Genomic DNA, 23192 nt, shown 5'->3' with positions numbered 1-23192 from the left:
GACGATGACATGCAGGCTCCTGCCTCCATCCCTATAAACACAAAAGACAGACTTTCTCCTTCCTTCTCCCCTGGCCTCCACAAACACCCCCACACATGCTTAGATCCCTCCTGGTCGGAGAAGCACTCAGCAGGGTGGCTAAGTTTACACGCAGGTAAGATCAAGGTGCAGCTCAATATTCATGAGCCATGTATGTGACTTAACTGTTCTAAGACCCTCCTTTCCTCATATGTACAGTGGGGTTAAAAAAAAAAGTATCTTCCATACAGTGTTGTCATGAGGAGAAAGTAAAATAGTCCAGGTGAAAAGCACTACACAGCACCTAGGATGCAGGAGTAAGCAGTCAGTGTCATTGTTATCATTCGATTACCACAAACCATGGCTGTCAAAATTCCCAGGATTAATTACTCCACGCATGCGTTGATTTGCACATCCATTGAGCACTTCCTGCATGAATGGCAGATGAATGTAAGAGACAGTCCCTGACATCAGAGAGCACCCAGGCTAGTAGTGCACCCAAAACCAGACCATTCCAATGTGATTCCTTAGGCAGAGGCTGTCCAGGTGTGGCGGGGGCATGATCCGGTGGCCAGGGAAGACTTGTCGGGAGACAATCCTTCAGGTCCCTGGCGTTTCTGCTCATTTTATATGCAGAGGCGTTCCTTGCCCTTTTGTTCCAGACTATCACACATCAAGCAGCCTTGGAAGGGAGGTGGAGATAGATCCCTTCCCTGCCTGCAGTCCACTGTAAACAACCCGGCTTCTCTAAGCTTGACATTCATTCCTCAGCTGTGATGCACCCCCACTGCCGGCACGGCACCCACCTGGGCCCCCACGATGGAGCTGGGAGCAGGGGAACGGTTGAAAACACAAGGCTCCTGCTACTTCTGTGCTGTCAAGTCCCGTGTCCCCGACCCAGGAGTTCATGTCTTCTGCTGGAAGGATCACATGTTCCCTTGCATGTAAACCCACCCTGTCTTGGCAGGCTTCCTGGAAGAGGTGGCAATTAAGCCGTATCTTGAATGATGTCTAGGAATTCTCGATTGTGAGGAGGGAAAGTATTCCTTGCAGAAGAGGTTTTTTTGTTCCAAGTCAAGGAAGCATGGGGAAATAAGAACACGTTTGAGGATCCCAGAGGTGGGAGCATGCCTGAGGGGGCAGCAGGTGAGGCTGGGAGAGGCAGGGATTAGGTCAGGAAGGGCTTTGAAAACCCAGCCAAGGAGTTAGAAACACATGCTGAGTTAGGAACACATCCTGCGCGTCCGGAGTGTTTTAACGTGCCCTGTACCGCATGCACAGCACACCGAGGCTCTGCACAGCAGCCCCCAGAGGAGAGAGCCAGGAAGACGTGGTTTGGATGGCAGGTACATTGGTGGGGATGGAGTTTTGCTTAATCCTGCTGAGTCCTTTATGCCATTCAAAAAGCCTGGCTTCGGGGCTTGGAATCTGGAACCTTTTCGTTAGAAATAGAACACGGCGTTTGTGTGGTGCCAGTAGGCAGCCAGAGGAGTGACAGTGATTGAACTTGAAATCGCATTAGGCTGACGGCTGCACAAGTCCTGTCTGGTGTCTGAGGAGCCGGGGACTGAGGAGCATTTTGTTGGGGTCTGTGGCTGTCCGCTGCTCTCAGAACTGGGGAATCCTTCCAGATCGGCCTGGCAGCAAGCGCATGCGGCCTTGGCAGTGAGACCCGTGGCCCTGCCCTTCCTTGATCTTGGGCATCATTCTGAAAAACTCACAAAGCTTGCAAGTCCATTTTGTTTTGTTTGTAAAACAATAGCAAGGACCACAGTGTTCCCTCCTGTGGTCACTATGACTCAGAAAGCGACCAAGTTAACCACCCCAGCTCCAAGCTGCCTCGTCCTCATTTCCAGGGTAATTCCTGGATAACAGTTCAAACCAACCATCTGCGGTGTGATCAAGTGCTCACAGTAATGACAATAATAGTAATGGATGAAGATAATCACTGCCATTCACGGGCCCTTGGTCGGTGCCGGGCACCGTGCTTGTATTATACCTGACCAGGTTTCCCTCCCATAACCTACACGTCGGCCATGCTCTTAAGGGAACATTTTTAAAAGTTGTGATAAAATATTTATAACATAAAATTTACCACCCCAACCACTTTTAAGTATATAGTTCAGTAGTAAGTACAGTACAGTCCCATTGTTGTTAATCTCTTTTCATCTTACAGAACTGAAATACTGAACTCATGAAACCGTAACTCTACTGCCTCCCTTCCCCACTCCTTGCCCCTGGCAGCTCCCCTCTACTTTCTGTCTCAATGAATATGACTACTCTCAGTACCTCATGTGAATGGACTCTTACGGTATTTGTCTTTTGGTGCCTGGCTTATTTTACTTAGCACAAGGACACACCATGGTGTAGCATGTGTCAGATTCCCCTTCCTTTTTAAAGCTGAATGATATTTCACTATATAAAGCAGTGCTTTCTCAGCACCGGTCCCAGGGGCTGCCTCTGCAGGTGGCAGTCACCGTCTCAGGGTGTTTAAGGTGTCATTGACAACGCCAGTCAGAAGTTCTCACCTATACTCAGCCTCTAGCCAACATGCTAAAAACTGGCGGGGGTTAGTGTACACAGGCTGCACCAGGAAGATTCATCTCTGAGATCCAAAGATGTGATTTTATTTTAATTTTGGCCATTAAGATTCTATATCCCACTCTATCCCTCCCTTATAACCCCTGCCCCACCATGGTCTCCTAGAAGAATCCAAAGGCCTTCCACATTCCTGTGAGGCTCTGCAGACCCCTGAGGGCTCAGGTGGGGGTTTGTGGTAGTGGTAGTGGTAGTTTTTAAATTCCCACCAGAGGTACAAAGGGCTTCCCGGGAGGAGGGCCAGAGGCCAGTGCCAGTGGAGGCTTTGGTCATTCGCACTCCTCCTCTGGGGTCAAAGTCAGGGGCAGGGGAAGGGGACTAGATCAGGATGAGGGTTTGGGATGCAGCAGGACATGTTTAATGCTCTCACAGAATTTGCAGTCATGCTCCAGATCTGAGCTGGTCTCCTAAATCAGGCAGAAATGCCTACTTTGGTCCCATCCCAAAGTAGGTAAAATGATGGATAGGGATTGAGTCACCTAAATGTTTGCCCAGATCTCATTGCTCTGTCTAGACCTGCTGTCGGATTCATTTTTCCCCTCCACCTCCTGGGAGAGAGAGAATAAACGAGACGTCTGGGTATGTTTCAGGGAGCACAGTGCAGTGAGATTTGGAGTCTCTGCTCCGTGGGCAGCTTCATTCGCTGCTCTGAGCACTGGTTCCTGCGCTGTTCGGGGAGGATTTAGTGACTGTCCCAAGGCAAATGTTTTAGAAATAAGTGACGATGTATGAAAGGTACCTGGCACTTAATAGGTGCCCAATAAATGTAAATTCTCCTTCCTGACCCTCATTTCCTGAACCTTTGAGGGCAGGAAGCAGTAATTTGTTGAGTGTGGATGTACATGTACACTGTGTTCTAGTAAAAAGCCTGCTCAGATTGGCCAGAGTCAGAGAGGCGGTCTATTAAAAAAAGAACTGGTGTTGCCTCGGAAGTGGGGGGTAGTCTTATACAGCGAATATAGGCCTAAACCTATGTTTTAACTGTAAAATTAGGGGGTCATCTTATATGCCGGAAAATACGGTAATTACCTATTTTTTTGCTTCAAAATGACTTTTTAAAAAATTATATGTATATATATATTTTTTTCTAGTACCAAGACTTAAGCAGTCAGACACAGTTTTATTATGCAACATGACCAATAAGATACAACATGACCAATTATATGACCTATATATTTATGGTTCAAGGCAGGCCATTCATACCAAATGTTGGCTATTGTCATTTGGACAATCTAAGGGAAAAGTGCCCAGTGCCCCTGACTAAATAGTCAGTTATTGCATCTTTTAAAATTCTTGCAGCACACCCATTGAAATTCGCTGATCTACCTACCATTTGTTGGGCTGCATACCAGTTGCTTTTATCTGTTTTATTTTCTAATCCTTATAATACTGAGAGGTAAATCCTTTATAGATGAGGACACTGGAATTTAGGGAAGTTGAAACTATGATAGATGTTAAATAGAACTGGAGTATGATCCCAGATATAAATGTTGGCCTTTTCAATAAAAGGTACATTTCTGAGAGACTAAGTCATTAAAGTTTATAGCCATAATCCTGGGTGGTTTTGAAGATGCTATCATGCACCTCCCAGCACCCGGTTCTGTCCCTGTTATTTATAGCAAGTCATTAACCACCCCCCCCCCCCAAAAAAAAATCCACCCAGTGAAAAACCAAGAAACACAGGAGCTGTTCCCTCCCAGGGATGGCAGAGCCCCGGGGGGCCACGGGGAGAGGGTGTCAGAGGAGGGTGGTTAGAAGCTGTGGAATCTCTCGCCCACTTTTGCTGTCACTGGTGATCAGGATTGAGACCCTCTGTCACTCAAGAGGGACATTCTAAGCCACGGGGGAGGAGTATTTTAAGTGCGTGGCTGTGCTCGTATCTGAAGAAGCTGGCCACCAACACCTTTCAGTGATGTGGTGTGGCAAATATAGCCACAGGGAAACGGCCCACATTTTCCATAGTCTCATAATGCAGGGCCTCCCTGAAGCGGGGGCAGGTACAAAAGGCAGAGAGAGCCCACCACCTCGGGAAAGAAGGGGTCAGGATAGAGCACATTCTGGCTGGACAATGGGAGAGGGTCCAAGCCTCAGGCCAGCAGGTCCCCTAAGGGGTGGCTAGTTGTGGGCAGGGACCAGCAGATTTCTCAAGCCCCGAGCCACAGGACTTAGGCTCAACCCCACCGGCACAAGTTTCCCACCCAGCACCCTTTTGCTTTTTCTGTGCTTCTGGAGTCCTATTTTCCCCCTTGATGTTCTATGGTACCTCTTTTCCCAGAGAGACACACACCCTGCAACAGAAAGGCCTGCCTAGGCAGAGCTGCACCCCTCCCCGTGACAGTCTTGCTAAGATTTAGAGGGTGAGAGGAAGGAAAAAGAACTAATATTCATTGAGCACCTACTATGAGCCAGGTACGGTGTGATTATTTCATATTAGAGGCCCCATGCACGAGATTCAAGCACTCAGAGGTCCCTCAGCAGGGCCTGCACCCTCTCGCAGTCCGGAAGCCCTCGGAGGGGAGGGAGGGGGATGTCCAACTGATGGCTTAGGCTTCCGCGGGCAGTTGAACATCCTTAGTGCTGCCGCTGTGCCTGTGGGAGCGCACTGACCACCAGGGGCAGCTTCTGTACTGAGCGTCTGCCCCCTGATGGTCAGTGTGCATCATAGCAACCAGTCCTTCTGCCTTTTGTTCAATTTTATTATAAAGATGTAATATGCAAATGATCATTACACCATGAAGCATAACTACCAACCGCGTAATGACCGGATCACGGATCAGCATGAGGGTGGGACAGCGAGCTACAAGCGGGCAGAGGAGAGATACAGAAGGGGACAGGGGAGCAAGCTATGAGGAGAGTCGGAGAGTGGGGGTGGGGACAGTTTTGGGGGAACGGAGAGAGCTACAGGAGGTCTGGGCAGCAGGCAGAGAGCTACTGGAGAGTGGCAGCGAGCTACTGGTGAGCTACTGGCGCACGGATCTGTACTCAGAGCTACTAGTATAGGATAAGCTCTTTTCCTCAACTCTTACCAAACCCACATCAACCAGGGGGTACTAGCCCCACTTTACATAAAAGGAAGCACAGAGCGACTTTCCAAGCTCACACAGCTAGTCGGCGGCAGAGCTGGGATTTGGAAACAAGTCTGTCTGACTCCAAAGCACAGACTCCCACTGGGTAACACAGCCTTACCCCGGGGTCAGGCAGGAACGTCACCAAAGGTCACTGCCTGCCTGGCAGGTGCCATGGTATAGGGACACACGTATCACCTTAGTCTTCCTGGCAACAGCACTGGTCGGGCCTGATCACCCCCATTTTACAGATGAGGAAACTGCAGCCCGATGTTATTGAATGGCTTACCCAGGCTGGGCCGGTAGGGAGAACTGAGGAGGGAAGCAACCTTGGGGAGCTCACTGTGGAGGGAGGGGGTCCTCTCTGTAGTCTGGGCTGGGCCTGGGCTTGGTGCGCTGGAGCAGACCGGGTGGTGTGTTTGTGTGTTTGTGTGTGTGTGTGGGGGGGGGGGGGATTCTTGGTGCTGGCACTTCAGCAGCAGCACCGGGGCCCTGGGGACGATGGGTGGCTCCAAGATGTCTGGGGTGTCTCGTGTGGCCACACCACCCTCCCTACAGCGCTGCACGCAGCTGGAGCCTCCCGTGCTCCCTGCCATCCCACCAAGGTGAAGCCAATAAGACGTGGCTGCTTGTGAGTGAAACGAGGCCAGAGCGTGTTTGCTCATGCCTGAAACATATGAAGGCTTTGTTCACGCTCATTAACATACATGGTTCAACTTCAAAGGCTGAACAATCCCACAAGCCCCCTTTTTATTTCTCCTGCGGTAGACCTCTGTGGGTAGTGCTGGAGGGAGAGAAGGGATTGTTGCCAAGGGCAGGAAGGGGGCCTGGACGGGGGGGGGGGGGGGGGGGTGGGTGGGTGGGGAGGGAGGGAAATGGGGTTTTGGAAGTCCCTTCAAGGCGCAGGGCGAATGCCAGCGGGTCCTCCTGCCCAGAGGCCTGGCAGTGGGCTGCGAAAGTGGCTTTTTCCTGCGAAGAGGAAAACAACTTGTGTTGGTTTAGACTTTCTTCTTTTCCTATTTTTTTAAAAGGGAATTGGAGGGATTCTTTGAGATGTATTTTTAAAAGAGGGTGATACATTGCAGGCACTAAAGCAGTGGTTCCTGACTTTGGATGGACCTTAACGCCGCCTTCTTAGCCTGGATAGAGCGATGGGGAAAGAAACGCACCCTTGTTTCCCCTGGCTTTTACGTTAAAGCAGCACTTCCTCCGACCCTCAGCACACGCAGCAGGCCCCAGTGTTACCAGCAGTGCCTTTGTTCCCAAGAGCTTCCCTTTCTCTTACCGTAGTTGCCAGTGTCTTTAAATAGCATTTATGCTCATCACTATTTAGAGGTTAAGCTCATTGTCAGACCTGCTAGTAGATCTTGCTATTCAGAGTGTGAGTAAAGAAGCCCATAAAACACTATATCTTGCCCTGGCCAGGTGGATCCATTGTTTGGAGCATCATCCTGTGCACCAAAAGGTTGTGGGTTCGATTCCCAGTCAGAGTTCATCTTTAGATTGTGTTTTGATCTTCGGTCAGGCCACAAGGCAGCCGACCGATATTTCTCAATTGATGTCTCTCTCTCTCTCTCTCTCTCTCTCTCTCTCTCCCTCCCTCCTTCCCTCTCTCCCTCTCTCAAACCAATAAATATATCCTTAGGCAAGGATTGGGTGGGGGGGGGGGAAACACTGTATCTCAAAATATTTTGATAACTGTATTTAAGTATAATCCTTTTTCTCTGTAATCTTGTGTGTTTTTATTCATCTAAATGCATTACTTTGAGCAGTGGCCTATGGCTGCCATGTAGCTGCCATAGGAAAAATTGAGAGCCCTGGTTTAAAAAAAAAAAAGGCGAGTGGCCAGTGCCCACACTGGGACCTCTTGGTCACTCAGGTTTAGACGCGGCCTCTCGGGCAGAAGGGAATCTGTTGCGTTCCCTGTAGTGCAGTCCTCATCCTTGTAGATGGGACTAGAACCCCAGTTCCCAGGTCATGCCAAACTCCTTCCCCAATGACTAAGGAAGGGTCCTGAATATACCCATCTAGCTGAGCAGAAGCTGTTGGTAACTACTGACCATCAAACATCCTTTGGTCCCCCTCAGCCCATTCAGGTGGTTTGAGTCCTAAGGATGATGAAGACCCGATTGCAGGAAACAGAAGTCTGGACACATTCCGGTGGCCAGCAATGCCGGGGTCAGGGTCCATCTCAGAGGCAGGGGCGCGCATGTGAGACGCCCAGGTGAGAAGCCTGTGGCCTCCTGCTGCTCCTGAGGTGGTGCGTTTGTGGACGGGCGGTCAGAAGGGGTGAAGTGGAGAAGCCCTTTGGACCAGCGACAAAAAGTTTATGAGAAACAAGAGCCAAGGCCTGCCTTCCCATAGACACTCCTGCCATGACTTCCTGGAGTTGTCTCCTAGGAGACCTGCCATAGTGACACCCCACATTCCTCTCCCTTTGGAGACCTACCCTCTCCCCCAGGAGGGCTGGTCACAAGTCCAGTATCTCCTCCCAGGTCCTGATGCATTGGAGTCAAGGGGGGCTTGTGGCTCCTCAGACACAGCACAGCCAGGAGGGTCCGCTCTCACCCCCAGATGTTGCTTCTGATGCCCGCCATTCACTGCCTAGGACATTTGTTTTAAAAGTGAATGCATAGCCGAAGCTGGTTTAGCTTAGTGGATGGAGTGTCGGACTGGGAACCGAAAGGTCCCGGGTTCGATTCTGGTCACGGGCATGTTCCTTGGTTGCGGGCACATCCCCAGTAGGGGGCGTGCAAGAGGCAGCTGATCGATGATTCTCTCTCATCAATGTTTCTAACTCTCTATCCCTCTCTTCCTCTCTGTAAAAAAATCAATAAAATGTATTTTAAATAAATAAAAGTGAATGCATAAAGACCCTCCCATGGGGTCAAGGCTGGGGTTAGGGACTCAGACACCAATCAGAACCACAGGGACACCTCCAGCAGCGAGGACTGAGACTGGACACCAGTCACTTGACTTCATAGGAATGCTAGCCTTGCCAGACCCTTGAACAGTGAGGCGGAGTTGTCTGGCCAAGGAAATGGCATCACACCTGCTTGGACTGAAGAGCAGCCAGAAGGCCAAAGAGACAGGAGAGTGGGCAAAGCCAGAGAGGGTCATGAGATGGAAGAATTCATGAGAGCAGCCACTGAGCTTATCTGGCGACTAAGCAGAGGGATGTAGGCTTCCATGCTTGACAACTGCCTGAGATTGCTGAGAGAAGCATGCCCCCAACCTGAATCATGGCTTTCCCAGTGGGTCCTGACAAGTCTTAGAAGCACCTGTTGGTTCTTTGAGCTTAAACGTGTTCTAATTTTCACCCACCTTTCACCGGGGAGGACACTGAGGGCTGGCGGTGAGGGCACCATGGAGACAGGCACCTGTTGCCCAGTGGGGAGAGTCACGGAGGGCTTCATTGAGGAGGAGACAGTTGTGCTGCTCCTTAAAGATGAATCCGAGGGCGTTCTAGAAGCAGGGACCAGGATGGGTCTTGGGGTGGGTCAGGAAATCAGACTTGGAAGCAGGTTGGAGACTGGCTCTGAGGGCTCTGTGTGTCCCGCCAGGGTGGGTGCCTGGAGGATGCTGAGTGAGTGAGAATTAAGCCTGGGGCGGTGGATGCTGTGAGAGCAGTTCCTGGGTTCCGGGTACAGGCAGAGCAGATGGAACCGCAGGCCCTCTCCCAGGCCACCTGAGGACACACCTGGTTTCTCCCTCACGCCACCTGGTCACATGGCTTTGTGATGCCAGGGCCACAGACACAGTCTGCCCATGCTCGGGGCCTGGAGGGCAGCCTGCCTCCTCCCATTCAGTGTTGATCAGATTAGGCTAACCTCAGTGTCCTCCAGGGCCCTGGGCAGGAGCAGCTTGCAGAACAATTAAGGTGAGGGGTGTGAGTCAGCAGGCTGGTGTTGGAGGAAAACAGTTTGGGCTGCGGCAGGGAGCCTGGTGGAGAGGGAGAGAGAGAGGCTGGTGTCCTGAGCCCGGCCTCTGCACCACGCTGTGAGGTGCTGCAGGACATTGTTGGTGCTTTCAAGCCCCAAGTTCCTGTCGGGTTCTGGATGGCTGGAACAGCAGCTGTCTCTGAGTATGCGGCGCTGACTGGGTGCTCGGTGAACCAAAAACTCTCTGCCTTTGGAGTGGGGCGCGGGAGCCGTGCAGACCCAAAGCCCTGGAAACATTGGTGGGGGAGAGAGCAGGGAGACGCCTCCCTCCACTGCGCTAACTCAGGAGGGGCCACAGCACTCGTTCGGTGAGAAAGGACTTGGGCACATGAGCCGCTTCCTTTGGAATTAAATGTGGTGTAAGGTTGCCAACAGCAACGTCATTGAGACGAGAAGAGAGTGTGGGGAAGTCGTGTGCTTGTGGGCTGGCGGCAGACAGGGTTCCTGAGGAGGGAGCAGGCCCTGCTCCGGAGCCCCTCTCTCCCCTCCATCCCTGGAGGACGCGTCCTCCTCGCTCAGGGCTGTGGGCCTGGGGAGGAAGGCCTGGCTGGAGCAGCCCCAGGAGACACGAGCTTGTGCAGACACCGGACTTCAGGATGAGAATAGCTGGCACCAGCTCCTGGCTCCTGCCTGGGTTTTTCCATAGGCAGGCTCCGTCCGCATCGCGGGTCAGGCCAGAGCCCGTGGGGAGGCTCAGGGCCCCTGCCTGCCCTGAGCCGGCCGAAAGGTTCCAGTGTAGCCTCCAGGAGGGACCAGGCGCCCTGCTGTGAGCAAGGCACACGTGTGTTCCATAGGTTCCTGCATTGGCCTGCTTTTAAGGTCAAAAAGGACTCAGAGGACCTGAGAACCCCACTTGATTGGTGGATAAAGGGGAGACTTCCTGCTCTTAACCCTTTAGGCACCTTGGTCCAGGGCTCAGCCTTGGGGACCCTGTCTTCCCCTTCCCCCCCCCCCCCCCACACACACACACAGAGGCAGAACTAAGAGCCCCTTCTCCTGCCATCCGCAGTGGCCTTCTGTCTACACAGCCCCTCCCGCCCTTTGCCTGGGCCCCCAGCCGCCAGCTCCCAGGGTTGCCCTTATCTCCATAGAGCACTGGTTGGGTTTGGCAAGTTCTGCCTCTGCCAATTCTTACCCAAGACCTTGGTAAGTGATTACATGTCACTGCCTCGCTTTCCTTTTCTATAATATGGGGCTTCTCTTGCCCAACTTAGTTAATCTCTTCCCATTGAATTCCCTCTGAAATTCGTCAGTCTGCTGCATGCTGTAATGTCTCTGGATCAATTCATTTTGTTCATTACATTCTATATATAAGTGAGATCATGTGATACTTGTCTTTCTCTGACTGGCTTGTTTCACTTAGCATAATGCTCTCCAGGCCCCTCCATGCTGTCTCAACGGGTAAGAGATCCTTCTTTTTTGCAGCGGCATAGTATTCCATGGTGTAAATGTACCACAGCTTTTTTATCCATTCATCTCCTGATGGGCACTTGGGCTGTTTCCAGATCTTAGCTATTGTAAATTGTGCCGCTATGAACATAGGGTGCATATATCCTTTCTGATTGGTGTTTCAGGTTTATTAGGATATATTCCTAGAAGTGGGATCACTGGGTCAAATGGAAGTTCCATTTTAATTTTTGAGGAAACTCCACACTATTTTCATAATGGCTACACCAGTCTGCATTCATACCAATAGTGTAGTAGGGTTCCTTTTCTCCACATCTTCACCAGCACTTGTCATTTGTTGATGGCAGCCATTCTGACAGGTATGAGGTGATACCTCATTGTCTCTTTAGTTTGCATCTCTCTGATTAGTGATGTTGAGCCTTTTTTCCTATGTATTGGCCATTTGGATGTCTTCTTTGGAGAAGTGTTTATCCAGGCCCTCTGCCCATTTTTTTTTAATGGGGTTGTTTGTGTTCCTTTTGTTGAGTTATATGGGAACTTGATATATTTTGGAAATTAACCCCTTTAATCAGATGTGTCATTGCCAAATATGTTCCCCCCATACAGGGGGCTCCCTTTGCATTTGATGCTGGTTTCTTCCGCTGTGCACAGCTTTGTATCTTCATGTGGTCCCATTTGTTTTTGGAGGCAACAGGGAGCGAGCCTAGGCTTGGGGGTCTGATGGACTTGGGTTTAAATCGTTGTTTCTTAAACTCCATCAGTGACCTTGGGCTCTGAGCCTCAATGTCCTTATCTGCAAAATGGAGCTTGATCATTGGTTCATCTATTCGTCCAGTCATTCCTTCTACACAGCCCCTCCCTCCCTCTGCGGGAGGGGCTATGTAGAAGTGGATGGCGACTGTGTGTAAAGCACAGGCTGGGGGAGTGGCTGACCTCACAGTGAGGATCCGAGAGCTGAGGAGCCCCAAGCAGGTCAGACACACAGCAGGTGCTCTCTGAACTCTCCCAGCGGCCCTCGCGGCCTCAGCTGCAGCGGGCACAGCTCCGAGGCAGTCCCATGGCCTCTGCTTCCCGTGCCTCCCCTCCTCCCCCTCACAAGCTTTGGGCTCGAGAGGAGGCTATGGACCGCCCGGCCCTGGAGAGGTCCACCCTGTGGCTCCTCCTTCGGGCCTCATGAGCACAAGAATGTCTGGGATTCCTGAGGGGTGTGGCAGAGTGCCGTGGCCAGTGTGAGGAGGGAAGTGTCACAGCCCACAGGTCTCAGAGAGGCTGGGCCCCACCTGGCCCACACCTACACGCGAGGACGGCCTCTCGGGGTCCGGAGCTGCTTGCTTTCCTCTGAATTCCTGCCTCCTTGGAGCTGCTCTCCTCTGATCAACTCCGAGCGATAAAATCAAAGACACAGAGCAGCTCCTTTGCCATTTTCCACTATTTCATGAGCGTGTCCAAGCACCAGAGCCATTTCCAGGCCCAGCATTCTGCCAAATCGGCCGCCAGCCCCACCTCCCTCGGCATCTGAACAGCATGCCTGCGGCTCCAGCCAGAGTGTTCTAAATATAGCTCTCTCCCCGGACAACAAAGACGGGTCCTCCGAATGGCTTCAGCCCCGTGGCCAGCCTCAGACGTCAGGCTTCGCCCCCAAGGACGGGAGGGAGGAGCGGGACAGACAGGAAGCGACTGGAGAACAGGGACCGGAGAGAAACTGCTGGAGCCAGCTCATAAGTGACGTTGAGACCCAGACGTCCAGGGCCCTGGCCTTGGCCCCGAGTTCCTGTCTGCTGTCTCTGGGGATGTGTGAGGCCCAGGGCACTGTCTCAGGCTAGTCCTGTCCCCTGAGGAGACTGGTTAGTGCTGCAGGGATAGGAAAATGAGCTTCCCAGGAGGAGCGGGGAAAGAACCTGTCTTGCCGAAACCAGTTTAGCTCAGTGGATAGAGCATCAGTCTGTGGACTGCAAGGTCCTAGGTTTGATTCTGGTCAAGGGCATGTACCTTGGTTGTAGACACATCTGCAGTAGGGGGTGTGCATGAGGCAGCTGATCAATGTTTCTCTCTCATCGATGTTTCTAATTCTCTATCCCTCTTCCTTCCTCTCTGTAAAATATCAATAAAATATGTTTTTTTTTTAAAAAAAGAACCTGTCTTTAGGGTCAGACCCACTGTCTTGGACTCCCATCACCTCTAAGCTGGCGACTCTGGGCAGACTCTACCCCTTCAACCTCAGCATCCCCATTCGTGATGTGTGGATAGCGAGACCCATGTTGAGAGGAATTCAGGAGAACTTGTGCCGAGCAGCAGGACTCCTGCGTGCCAGCCCCCCTGCGTGCCAGGACTCTCTGCAGGCCATGGGTTGCTGTCGTAGGCTCTGAAGGGCAGGGACCCACCATGGCACCTCCCCCTCCTGGCAAGTGCCTTTAATTTCATCTCGGTCTAGTCCTAGTGGTCTGAGAGGTACCCCAAGCCCAGAACCTGCACGGCCTCCTATTTCAGGGCTCACCTTCTCTGACACCCTGGGTCCAGCTGGGTGCTGAGGCTCCTTTAAGACATCGGCACACTTGTGAGTGTAACCCTTGAACACAGTTAGGAAAACCTGGGATTACTGAAAAGAATAAAATCCTGGATTTCTCAGCTCTGCTTGTGGGGTTAGAGTTTAGGAGGGAAAACCCAAGCCAAGTCCTCCCCTCCCACCCTTTCAGTTCTATTTCAGGAGGGAGGACCTCACCTGTTTCCAGATCTCTGACACCAGAAAAGATGGACCCTGGCCCCTACTAGTAAGGGGTCCTCAGGAGAGACCCCAAACTAACAACCTTACTGTATGGAAAGCCTGGTCTTCATACGACGAGAGGCCACTCTGCCCCAGGCACCTTACTCCTGTGGGCACACAGGCTGCTGTCTCCAGACACACTCTGCATACAGATAAGTCAGGACTGGATGTGGAACCCCCAAGTGAGGGCGGGTCGGAGCTGGGGGGTTGCTGGTGGAAACACTAGCTCGTTGTTTGGACCTGTCTTTTTTGCAGGGGGCTCCCGGGGAGAATCAGGCATTAGATTGCGAAAGAGATGCACAGCTGCTGTTGCTATGGCCACCATTCATAGAGCACTAAGGCCACACAGCTATTCAGTGACAAAACTAGAATTCAAAGCTTGTGCCCTCCTGACCTCTAGGGTTCACGCTTTGGAGTCCCAAGGTTTGCGAATGATCACAATTCTTAAAGAGCTCTGGTAGGGGATGCTGGGAATGTGCATCCACAGCTAACTGGCTGCAGCCTGTTAGAACAAAGGCTCTGAACTCTCTCAAGGGGAGGTCACACTGGGCTCACCTACCAGGCCTTGTAGGCAGTAAAGGAAACCAATAGCTTTAGTGTTTTCAATTTTTCAAAAGTCTTTGGCAAAGTTCCATGCCAAAAAAATTTCCATAGCTAGACAAAAACAATTAATTGCTTCACCATGGCTTTGCAGGGAGTGCTTTGTCATGCACAGGAGCCAGCTCAGGGGAGGAAACGGATCCCTAAGGATGAGTGTGCGCTTCTCTTGGTGGAGAGTCATAAGCATCAGAGTCTCATGGGGATTGGTGCGGGGAAGGCTTAGCTCTTTTTTTTTAATATATTTGATTGATTTTTTATAGAGAGGAAGGGAGAGAGATAGAGAGCTAGAAACGTCGATGAGAGAGAAACATCGAACAGCTGCCTCTTGCACACCGCCTACCGGGGATGTGCCCGCAACCAATGTACATGCTCTTGACCGGAATCGAACCTGGGACCTTTCAGTCCGCTGAGCCAAACCGGCTTCGGCGGGAAGGCTTAGCTCTTATCTTTTTTAATTAGAGATTTGGAAGAGGAAGCAGGTAGTGAAAAGTCTATGTCCACAGGATGCTTGGGAAATGAGAAGCCTAATTAATGGAAAGTGTGTGTTTTTTGCTTTGGCCCCCCAATCTTTGCTAATGATCAGCATTCTGTTAGCCTGTTCGCCACAACAATGTACCCTTTCAACACGTCTCTGCCCCTCTGTGCCAGGCGCTGTGCTGGGCTCAGGCACATATCACATATGTTGTTATTTTACTTCACAAAATGGGATTTCATGGTTCTCCCACTTGCTTTTACTTACTGATGCAAACATCACAATGCAAAGAGCTCCCTCTTTTTTCATGTGTGTCTGGTGCCATTTTCCCATGAAATGACCACACAGCAGTTCAACCAGCCCCCTCTTGTTGGGCATTTCCACTACTTCTGGACTAGAAATACTCTCACGGTGTAGCCTTAAGCATCCCTGCACTCAGGTGTTTGTACATGTGGACAGTGTCCGAGGGTGATCACCTGGAAGAGAATGACTGGGTCTCAGTAGACAAGCATTTAGATGTGTGGCAGGTGTTGATGAGTTGCTTGCAAAAACACATCCAGCTGAAGTTTAATGACCCCCAAAGAGTCTGGCTCGGCCCATTTCCTCAAATCCCAGCCAGTGCCGGCTATCACAACGGTTTCCTATTGCTCCTGCACGGCTTACCCTAGGCCAGTGGTCAGCAAACTCATTAGTCCACAGAGCCAAATGTCAACAGTACAACGAAATATTTATATTTCCTTTGAAAGCCACATTTTATAAACGTAAACTTCTTCTAAGCCACTTCTTTTTTTTAAAATATATTTTATTGATTTTGTACAGAGAGGAAGGGAGAGAGAGAGAGAGTTAGAAACATCGATGAGAGAGAGTCATTGATCAGCTGCCTCTTGCACACCCCTACTGGGGATTTGCCCGCAACCAAGGTACATGCCCTTGACCGGAATCTAACCCGGGACCTTTCAGTCCCCAAGCCGACGACGCTCTATCCATTGAGCCAAACCGGTTTCGGCTAAGCCACTTCTTCAAAATAGATTCGCCCAGGCTGTGGTATTTTGTGGAAGAGCCACACTCAAGGGGCCAAAGAGCCGCGTGTGGCTCGTGAGCCGCAGTTTGCCAACCACGGCCCTACATTCACAACAGGAATTTGTTATCTTACGGTTCTGTAGGTCAGAGGTCCGGCAGGAGTCCCACTGGCCTGAGCTCCATGTCGGCAGGGGAGTCTGTTCCCTGGCAGGTGGTCCTTGTCCTTCTTCTACGCCAGCGGCGTCAGGTGGCTGGTGGAGTGCTCCCCCCCCCAATCCCCCTGTGGCATCACCCGGCCTGTTCCACCCCTTTCTTATCTTCACGGCCCCTTAGGTTACACTGGGCTCACCTGGGCAATCCAGGCGCCTCTCCTTATCATCAGGTCCGCTGATTAGCAACCTCCATCCCGCCTGTGACTTCAGTGCCCCCTGCCATGTGACCTGTCAGGTCCCAGGGAGTGGGCCGTGGGCCTCTGGGGAGGGTAGTCTTCCTCCCCCACAGAGGGCGTCAGCCTTTCCCCCTGTTCTCATTGTGGGCAGAAGCTCTTGGCGGTTGCCTTTCCTGATTGCTGGTGAGGTCAAACACCCTCCGTGTGGAGAGGCAAAGCGGCTTGGTTTTGTTCCTGGGAGTTGTCTGTTAGACCCTCTGTCTCCTTTTCTATGGGGTTGCCTTTTTTAAAAATGGAATTATATATTTTTTGATTCTCATATTGGCCCCGGTGCATCAGCTGTGGCTGGGGTCAGAGAGGCCGCTGATGCCTGTGCCCTTCCCCCGCCCTTAGCTATGCTCCTTGGGAAGAAAGGTTAGGATGCTTCTGCTGAACTGGCCGGCTCAAGTCTGTCTAGGGAGCATGGTGGCTGAGACAAGGCTCGTCTGGAGGTTTACTTAGAGCCCAGCGGGCTTCTCAGGCATCTGGACTCTGGGGTCAGACAGACGGAGTGCCCAGCCCCAGCTCAGCTTCCCACATCGGCAGCTCTTCCATCCCCCCGCCCCCACCCTCATCCCCACTCTCACCTCCACCCCAGCCTGTTTTCTCATGGGAAAACAGTGATGGTAGCACGCTGACATGTTGGGGTTGCTGGCACTGGAACGGGGATGAGTCAGATGCTGGGGAGATGCAGAGAGCAGCGATGTTTGGTCCTTTTGCGGAGGCAGGCAGCATGCTCTCCTCAGACATTTTAAAAGAACTTGCAGTAAAGATTGAAATTGCTTTTTAATTATGCTGGTGTCAACCCCTGATTCTTCTGGAATTCCTGGGGAGCCCAGGGCCCGGTGCCGGTGGTGACTCGGTGGTGACTCGTACACCGCCTCCGAGTGGCTGCTTCCCCGTCATGCTTTGGAGGGGCTGCGGGACTGCTAGTCCACTGGCTGGGCAAGCCTTGCGAGGTGAGCGGGTCCTGTCTGAGGTGTGCCAGACTGAGGCTCAGAACCAGGGCTGGTGTTGCAGAAGCTGAGCCTATAGCCACCTAGACCTAATCCCTGTTTCCCCTCAGGCCTGCAGTGGGGTATACCCAGCCCTGGACCAGGACACCAGCCACTAAGCCACCCGGAAGGCCTCCCCGCTGACCCCGCAGCTTACCCACAGGCTCCTTGTCCACACCCAGAGCACTGCTGCCTTGTGCACCCTGCAGAGCGGGGCTGGGCTGGACCCCGGGGGCACCTGCTGTCAGCACGGAGCCTGCCCTGCTCAGAGTGGGTGGCAGGTCCTGCCCGCCCCTTAGAACCTGCAGAAGGTCTGCTGGGGCCCAGAATCCCTGCTTCAGGCAGGTCTTCCTCATCCACAGTCTCTGACGGCTGCATCTGGAGCCTGAGCCCTTCCCCCCAAGGCTGGCGGTGGAGAGTCCCCTGCTCTGACCTAACTGTACGATCTCAGGCGCCTTGGCCTCTCTGACCTCCCTGTTCAGTGCGGAGTGTGGGAACAGCAATCCCCCCGGCTGCCCCCTGGGCGAGCCCTGCCTGTGCTGGCCGGGGTGACTGTCCCCCGTGGTGGTGGCTCTTGTCCTGGTCTCCCCACGCCTGCCCTTTCCTCTGCGGCTGCCAGGGCCCAGGCCTGCGCCGACATAGCCCAGTGTCCGTGACTGGCAGGACCACGGTGACCCTCCCGTGACCTCTCTCTCTGGAACTCGGTGCTGGACAGAGTCCCTTCCTTTCTTCTCTCCTCCATTTCTCGAGCCAAGTGGGGCTGGCAGCCATAAGGAAGCATCTGGGTGGATGGGGTAGGGGTCGGGGTGGAGGGTGGGGTGGGAAACACAAGCCGTGCCCTCGCCCCCTTTGGAAGCTGGCAGCTGCCCTGGTGAGCCCCAGACCCAGGACCCTGATGTGGGCTCCCCGTGGCCACCCTTTTCCTTCTCAGTCAGCAAGGCCCCGATGAACTCCAGCTCCTCCCGGGCCTGCAACTCATTAGCTCTTTTTATTAAATCCATCTGCTCAGAGCAGAAGCAGGGCCCCAGTCTCCAAGCTCCCCACCCTGGGTGTGAGCAGAGGCTGCACACAGAGAGGATTGTTGGACTGGGTGTGGCGTCCCAGAGGGCAGGAGCCGTCCGAGCTGTGCGGGTGAGGGCCCGCCAGCCTGAGGGGCCTGGAGCCTGTCTCTGCCCTGAGCCTGCAGAGCTGGGGGTGGGGGGTGAGTGGGGCTTTCTCTTCCTGGTGAGGTGGGCTTGCTGGCTGCCTTTCCTGATGAAGCGGTCCCCCTCTCCCCCCACACAGGAGTGCATCATTGACGAGGACTGCGGGTCCCGCAGGTACTGCCAGTTTGCCAGCTTCCAGTACACCTGCCAGCCGTGCCAGGACCACCAGGCAGTGAGTGTCCAGAGGCCTCCGGGCTGCGGCACCAGGGCGTGGGGGCCCAGAAAAGCCCCGGGGAAAAGCTCCCCGCCCTGCATTCTCCTCTGGAGCTCCACCAGGTCCCCACCGGGAAGAGCCCCTCCGCAGTGCCCTGTGGGCTGACTCCCGGAGTGACCAGGAGGCCACCTGCCGATGGGCCACCTCCAGGACCGCAGGCAGCCCTCTGTTTTCCAGCCGCCGTGGTGGGAGCGGGTTCCCTCCGGCCTGTCCCGCTGGGTGCCGTCACTGGGCACAGCTGTGGGGACCAGCTCTGCTCTCCAATTGCATTTCCCACGTGGGATCCAGGCCCACGGCACCCACGTGCCTGACCACCCACCTGGCCCTCCCGGGCTTGGGCCTTAATCTAATCAGCTTCTAAGGCTCCTGGTGCTGCCTGCATCTGTGGCCCTAAGCCACCTCCTTCCTGACCCAGGGACCTAATGACTGAATGAGCAGGAGGCAGGGCACAACCGCAAAGACATGTACACCCTTTAAAGGCAAAGCCCCAAGCTGTGAGGGAGGACTCGGGTTCATGCCTCCCCTAGGGCTGTTTCCCAGTGTGCTGGCCCCTCACCTCTGCTCCCATGACTTCCACAAACCCCTCCTCTCCGACCGAGGGCCTCAGTTTCCTCCTCTGTACAGTGGGCCATGTGGTAGTGTCTTAAGGCTTTCCCGCTGGGGGTTGGGGGTACAGGCGGGGCTCGCCGGGTCTGTGAGCCGGGCTGTTGTGCTTCCCCACCTCCTGCAGGTCTGCACCCGGGACAGTGAGTGCTGCGGAGACCAGCTGTGTGCCTGGGGTCACTGCACCGAAACAGCCACCAAAGGCAGCAACGGGACCATCTGCGACAACCAGAGGGACTGCCAGCCCGGGCTGTGCTGTGCCTTCCAGAGAGGTGGGTGGCTCCCTTCTGGGTGCAGGCTGAGCCCTGTCCCCAACCCCAGCGTCCCACCCCACCTCACTCACTCCCCAGCCTGAGGTAGCGCTGGCTCCAGGCCCGTTTCCTGTGAACCGAATGGCCCCTCTTCCACGGCCTCCATGCACTGCCCTCCCCGGTGAGCAGAGCTCAGGCACTCTCTCTCCTGCAAGTGTTTCTGAAAGCCTTGCCCTTGGCCACCCTCCCCATCCCCCGGTGCACCTGGTACCTGCTGCTCCTGCAGGTTTCCTCAGGAACGGCTTTCTGGATAATTCTCCTCTGGGAGTGGCAGCCACTCCTGTTCTGTTGCTTTAATTAGACTCCCGGTCCATCTCCAAGCCTTGGCCAGCGCCAGCTGACCCATCCTCCTTTTCTCTCCACCACTCGGCCCGTTTGGGAGGCTCACGGCCCCAGCCTGAGCCCACCCCCAGGCTTTTATTGGTGCTGATCCCCGGCCTCGAACACCTGTCTCCCACTGTCAATTTCTTCTGACCTTTGGCCTCAAAACCCAGCACAAGCCCACCTCTTCCAGGCAGTCTTCCTTGACTGCTCCAGCTCATTCTCTCTTGAGCCCCTTCTGCCATTCTCATTGCTTCTCACTCCACTTCTTCAAGCCTAACCTCCGCCTGGAGGCTGAGGGTGGCACGTGGGAGGTTGCATTCCGTTTCTCCCTCCCCTGGTGCCTGCGTGGTGCTGGGGCGCAGGGGTGACTGTTGGCTGGTTCCAGGCCTGCTGTTCCCCGTGTGCACACCCCTGCCTGTGGAGGGTGAGCTCTGCCACGACCCTGCCAGCCGGCTCCTGGACCTCATCACCTGGGAGCTGGAGCCTGACGGAGCTTTGGACCGCTGCCCGTGTGCCAGTGGCCTCCTCTGCCAGCCTCACAGGTGAGGCCCCACCTGTCCTTGTCCGGGGCCAAGGGGGGATTGAGGTGCCACCCCCTGGGGACTCAGGAGCTGGGAAACGTGGGCTCCGTTGAGGATCGGTTTGATGGGAAGTGTCCTTGATCTTCCTGGTGGAGGGGCTCAGTCATGGTCAGACCTGTAGGACTGGGACTGAGAAGAAGGTGTGGCGGGGGTGGGGGGGGCGGTGTACAGTGTTGGGGCACCTCTAGGTGGTGGTTGAAGCCTCGGGAGTGAGTGGTCTGGGAAGAGGGTGTGGAGGGAGGAGCGCTGAGGGCTGAGGGGAGCCCGGGCCCATTAGACAAAGGACCAGCTGAGAAGGTGCCTGCAGAGAATTAGGAGAGAAACCCGGGAGGGCCTGCCCCACCCCGAGGCAGAGGATACCAAAGGGGGCTGCAGGCTCTGAGAGACCACCATGGCTGTTTCTCAGTGTGCTTTTCCCAGGCCTCTGGGCGTCTGTTACCCAGCCCTCTCTCCCAGCAGAGTCCTGGGTGGCTGGGCAGACAGAAGGCCCCTCCCTGCCCCACAGGCCCAAGGCTCCCCCAGGCCCAGCAGGGGAGGCAGTTAGGCCCTATCCCACTGTCAGGGGCTGCGCCTGCCTGGAGGCGGGGATGGGCCAGGAGCTGTAAACTCTCAGACTCCCCTGTCCTCAGGGCCTGCCCCTGGGATGCTGAGCCTGCAGTCACAGGAAGCCAGGCCTGCCCCTGAAGGTGTGTGTGTGTGTGTGTGTGGTGTGTGTGGGGGGATGGGGGGGGGGGGGAGAGGAGCTGCCCCTTGAGTACATTCTTCGAAAATGGGCGCCCTCAGCAATCTTTTCTAAGGTAAGATGCTGGCAGGAGGGATGTTAGAGGAGACACGGCCCTTGGCTGAGCCACAGCCCCTCTCCCCACAGCCACAGCCTGGTCTATGTGTGCAAGCCGACCTTCGTGGGGAGCCATGAGGAGGCCGGAAAGAGCCTGGTGCCCCGAGAGGCCCCCGGCGACTACGGAGACGGCAGCTTCATCGAGGAGGTGCGCCGGGAGCTGGAGGACCTGGAGCGGAGCCTGTCGGTGGAGATGGCTCTCGGGGAGCCGGATGCCGCCGCCGAGCTGCTGGAGGGAGACGAGATCTAGAGCTTGGCTTGTCCTCGGGTAGACGTGCAATAGAAGTAGCTAATTTATTTCCCCAGCTGTGTCCTCTAGGTGTTGGCTCACCAGGCTTTTTTCCATGGCCTCTTCCCAGAACATTCTCCCTCTGGCTCGAAACAGAATGAGGGGCCGCATACTCGTCCCGCTCCCCACGCTGCACCCCAGGCATCTCAGTTCCGCTGCCTGGGTGCGGGGGAAGGCGGGACAAGGCTGCTGAACAGGTCCAGGTGCTGGCTGCTTTGCCTCCGCTGGTTGGCAGATGGCACGTTTCATTTTGTTCTGTGCCCCCTGCCCCCAGCCAAGGAGGGGACCGAAATGGGGGCAGAATTTCCTCATGACGGGTTGTAGGGAAATGTTGATGCTTACACATGTGGAGAAGAGCACCCTGTTTAGCAACCATAAACCTGGCAAAAATCCAACAAATGAAACCCTCACGTAGTTCTTCGCACGGCACAGGCTCGCTGTGCCTTCGGGAGAAACATCCTGTGGCCTCCGAGTTGCACGCATTCAGCTTTTTAGCAGCCACTCAGCTCCTACCTCTGTGCCAGGCAAGCCGTTTCCCCTCCACGATCCAGACATGTCACCACAGCCCGGTGAAGGGGCATTGATCTCCCCAACTGTCAGCATCTCAGAGGCTCAGAGAGGTCAGGCTAGTGACGAGCATAGCAGGATTTCACCCAGTGTGACCCCGAGCCTAGTGCTCCCCTACTGCTCCACACCAGCCCGTGCCACCAAAAATACCCCCCACTAAGACGAAAAATGAAATTTTTCTTTTTCTGAGGCACATCTGGAATGGAGGTGAAACTAGCACTTACATGCCTACAAGAGTCAACTTCTCCTCTTGGAAATAGCGTTCTCCTCAGTGTGGGACGGGTCATCCTTCTGGTGGTGACAGGAGGAACTGACACTGTCCCCTGGGGCGGTTAGTTACATTAGTCACTCTGAAGGGACAGGATCGGAGCATAATATTTACGTTAACTTGCCAGAAACAGCACTTGGGTAATTGTGGGGCCAGGATTGTAAATGAAATTTGCAAAATCACTTACCAGCAACTGCAGGCCATTATCAGCCACATGGAGAAAATCAAACCAAGCAAGGCTCTGTGAAATACGGCTGCAAGACCCAGACTGAGCTCTGAACTGTGTGCTGTTCCACAAACGATCTTTTCAGGTGTCATGGACTGTTTCCATCATGTATTCATCCAGAGTTATTAAATTTTAAAAGTTGCACATGATTGTATACGCATGCTTTGAGTTTTAAGTGATGTATACACACATATGTTGCATTTAGAAATCAAGCATAAATCACTTAAACTCTTCTTTCGTAGTTCTTGGACTTTTTTCCTTTTGACTTTGGATAAATATTAAAAAATCCTTCCAGCCAGGAAAAAAAAAAAAAAAAAAATGACCTGCCTCTCTCCCATGTAAGTACACTTTCCAGACAACTGAAGCACACTTCAGCACCAAAATGTGTTAGAAATGCTAACCATTCGGGGATGGGAATTCGTCTTCAGAGTATCTGTTTCGCTGTCTTCTGGAAGAGTCAGT

General features: G+C 53.8%; 1 protein-coding gene across 1 annotated transcript in view; it reads left to right on the top strand.

Moving 5' to 3' along the window:
• The window catches only part of DKK3 (dickkopf WNT signaling pathway inhibitor 3), a 37181-nt gene extending 14307 nt beyond the window's left edge, over positions 1-22874 (top strand). The window contains exons 5-8 of the mRNA XM_084893526.1: positions 18589-18681; positions 19454-19598; positions 20347-20503; positions 21411-22874. Of these exons, the coding sequence (XP_084749652.1) occupies positions 18589-18681; positions 19454-19598; positions 20347-20503; positions 21411-21630 (615 nt within the window). The 3' untranslated portion in view covers positions 21631-22874. The remainder of the gene's footprint in view (positions 1-18588; positions 18682-19453; positions 19599-20346; positions 20504-21410) is intronic.
• The last annotated feature ends 318 nt before the right edge of the window (positions 22875-23192 follow it).

The sequence above is a fragment of the Pipistrellus hanaki genome, assembly GCF_964339955.1.
Source record: "Pipistrellus hanaki genome assembly, chromosome: 9".
Classification (NCBI taxonomy): Eukaryota; Metazoa; Chordata; class Mammalia; order Chiroptera; family Vespertilionidae; genus Pipistrellus; species Pipistrellus hanaki.
This window is presented reverse-complemented; position numbering and strand designations above follow the sequence as displayed.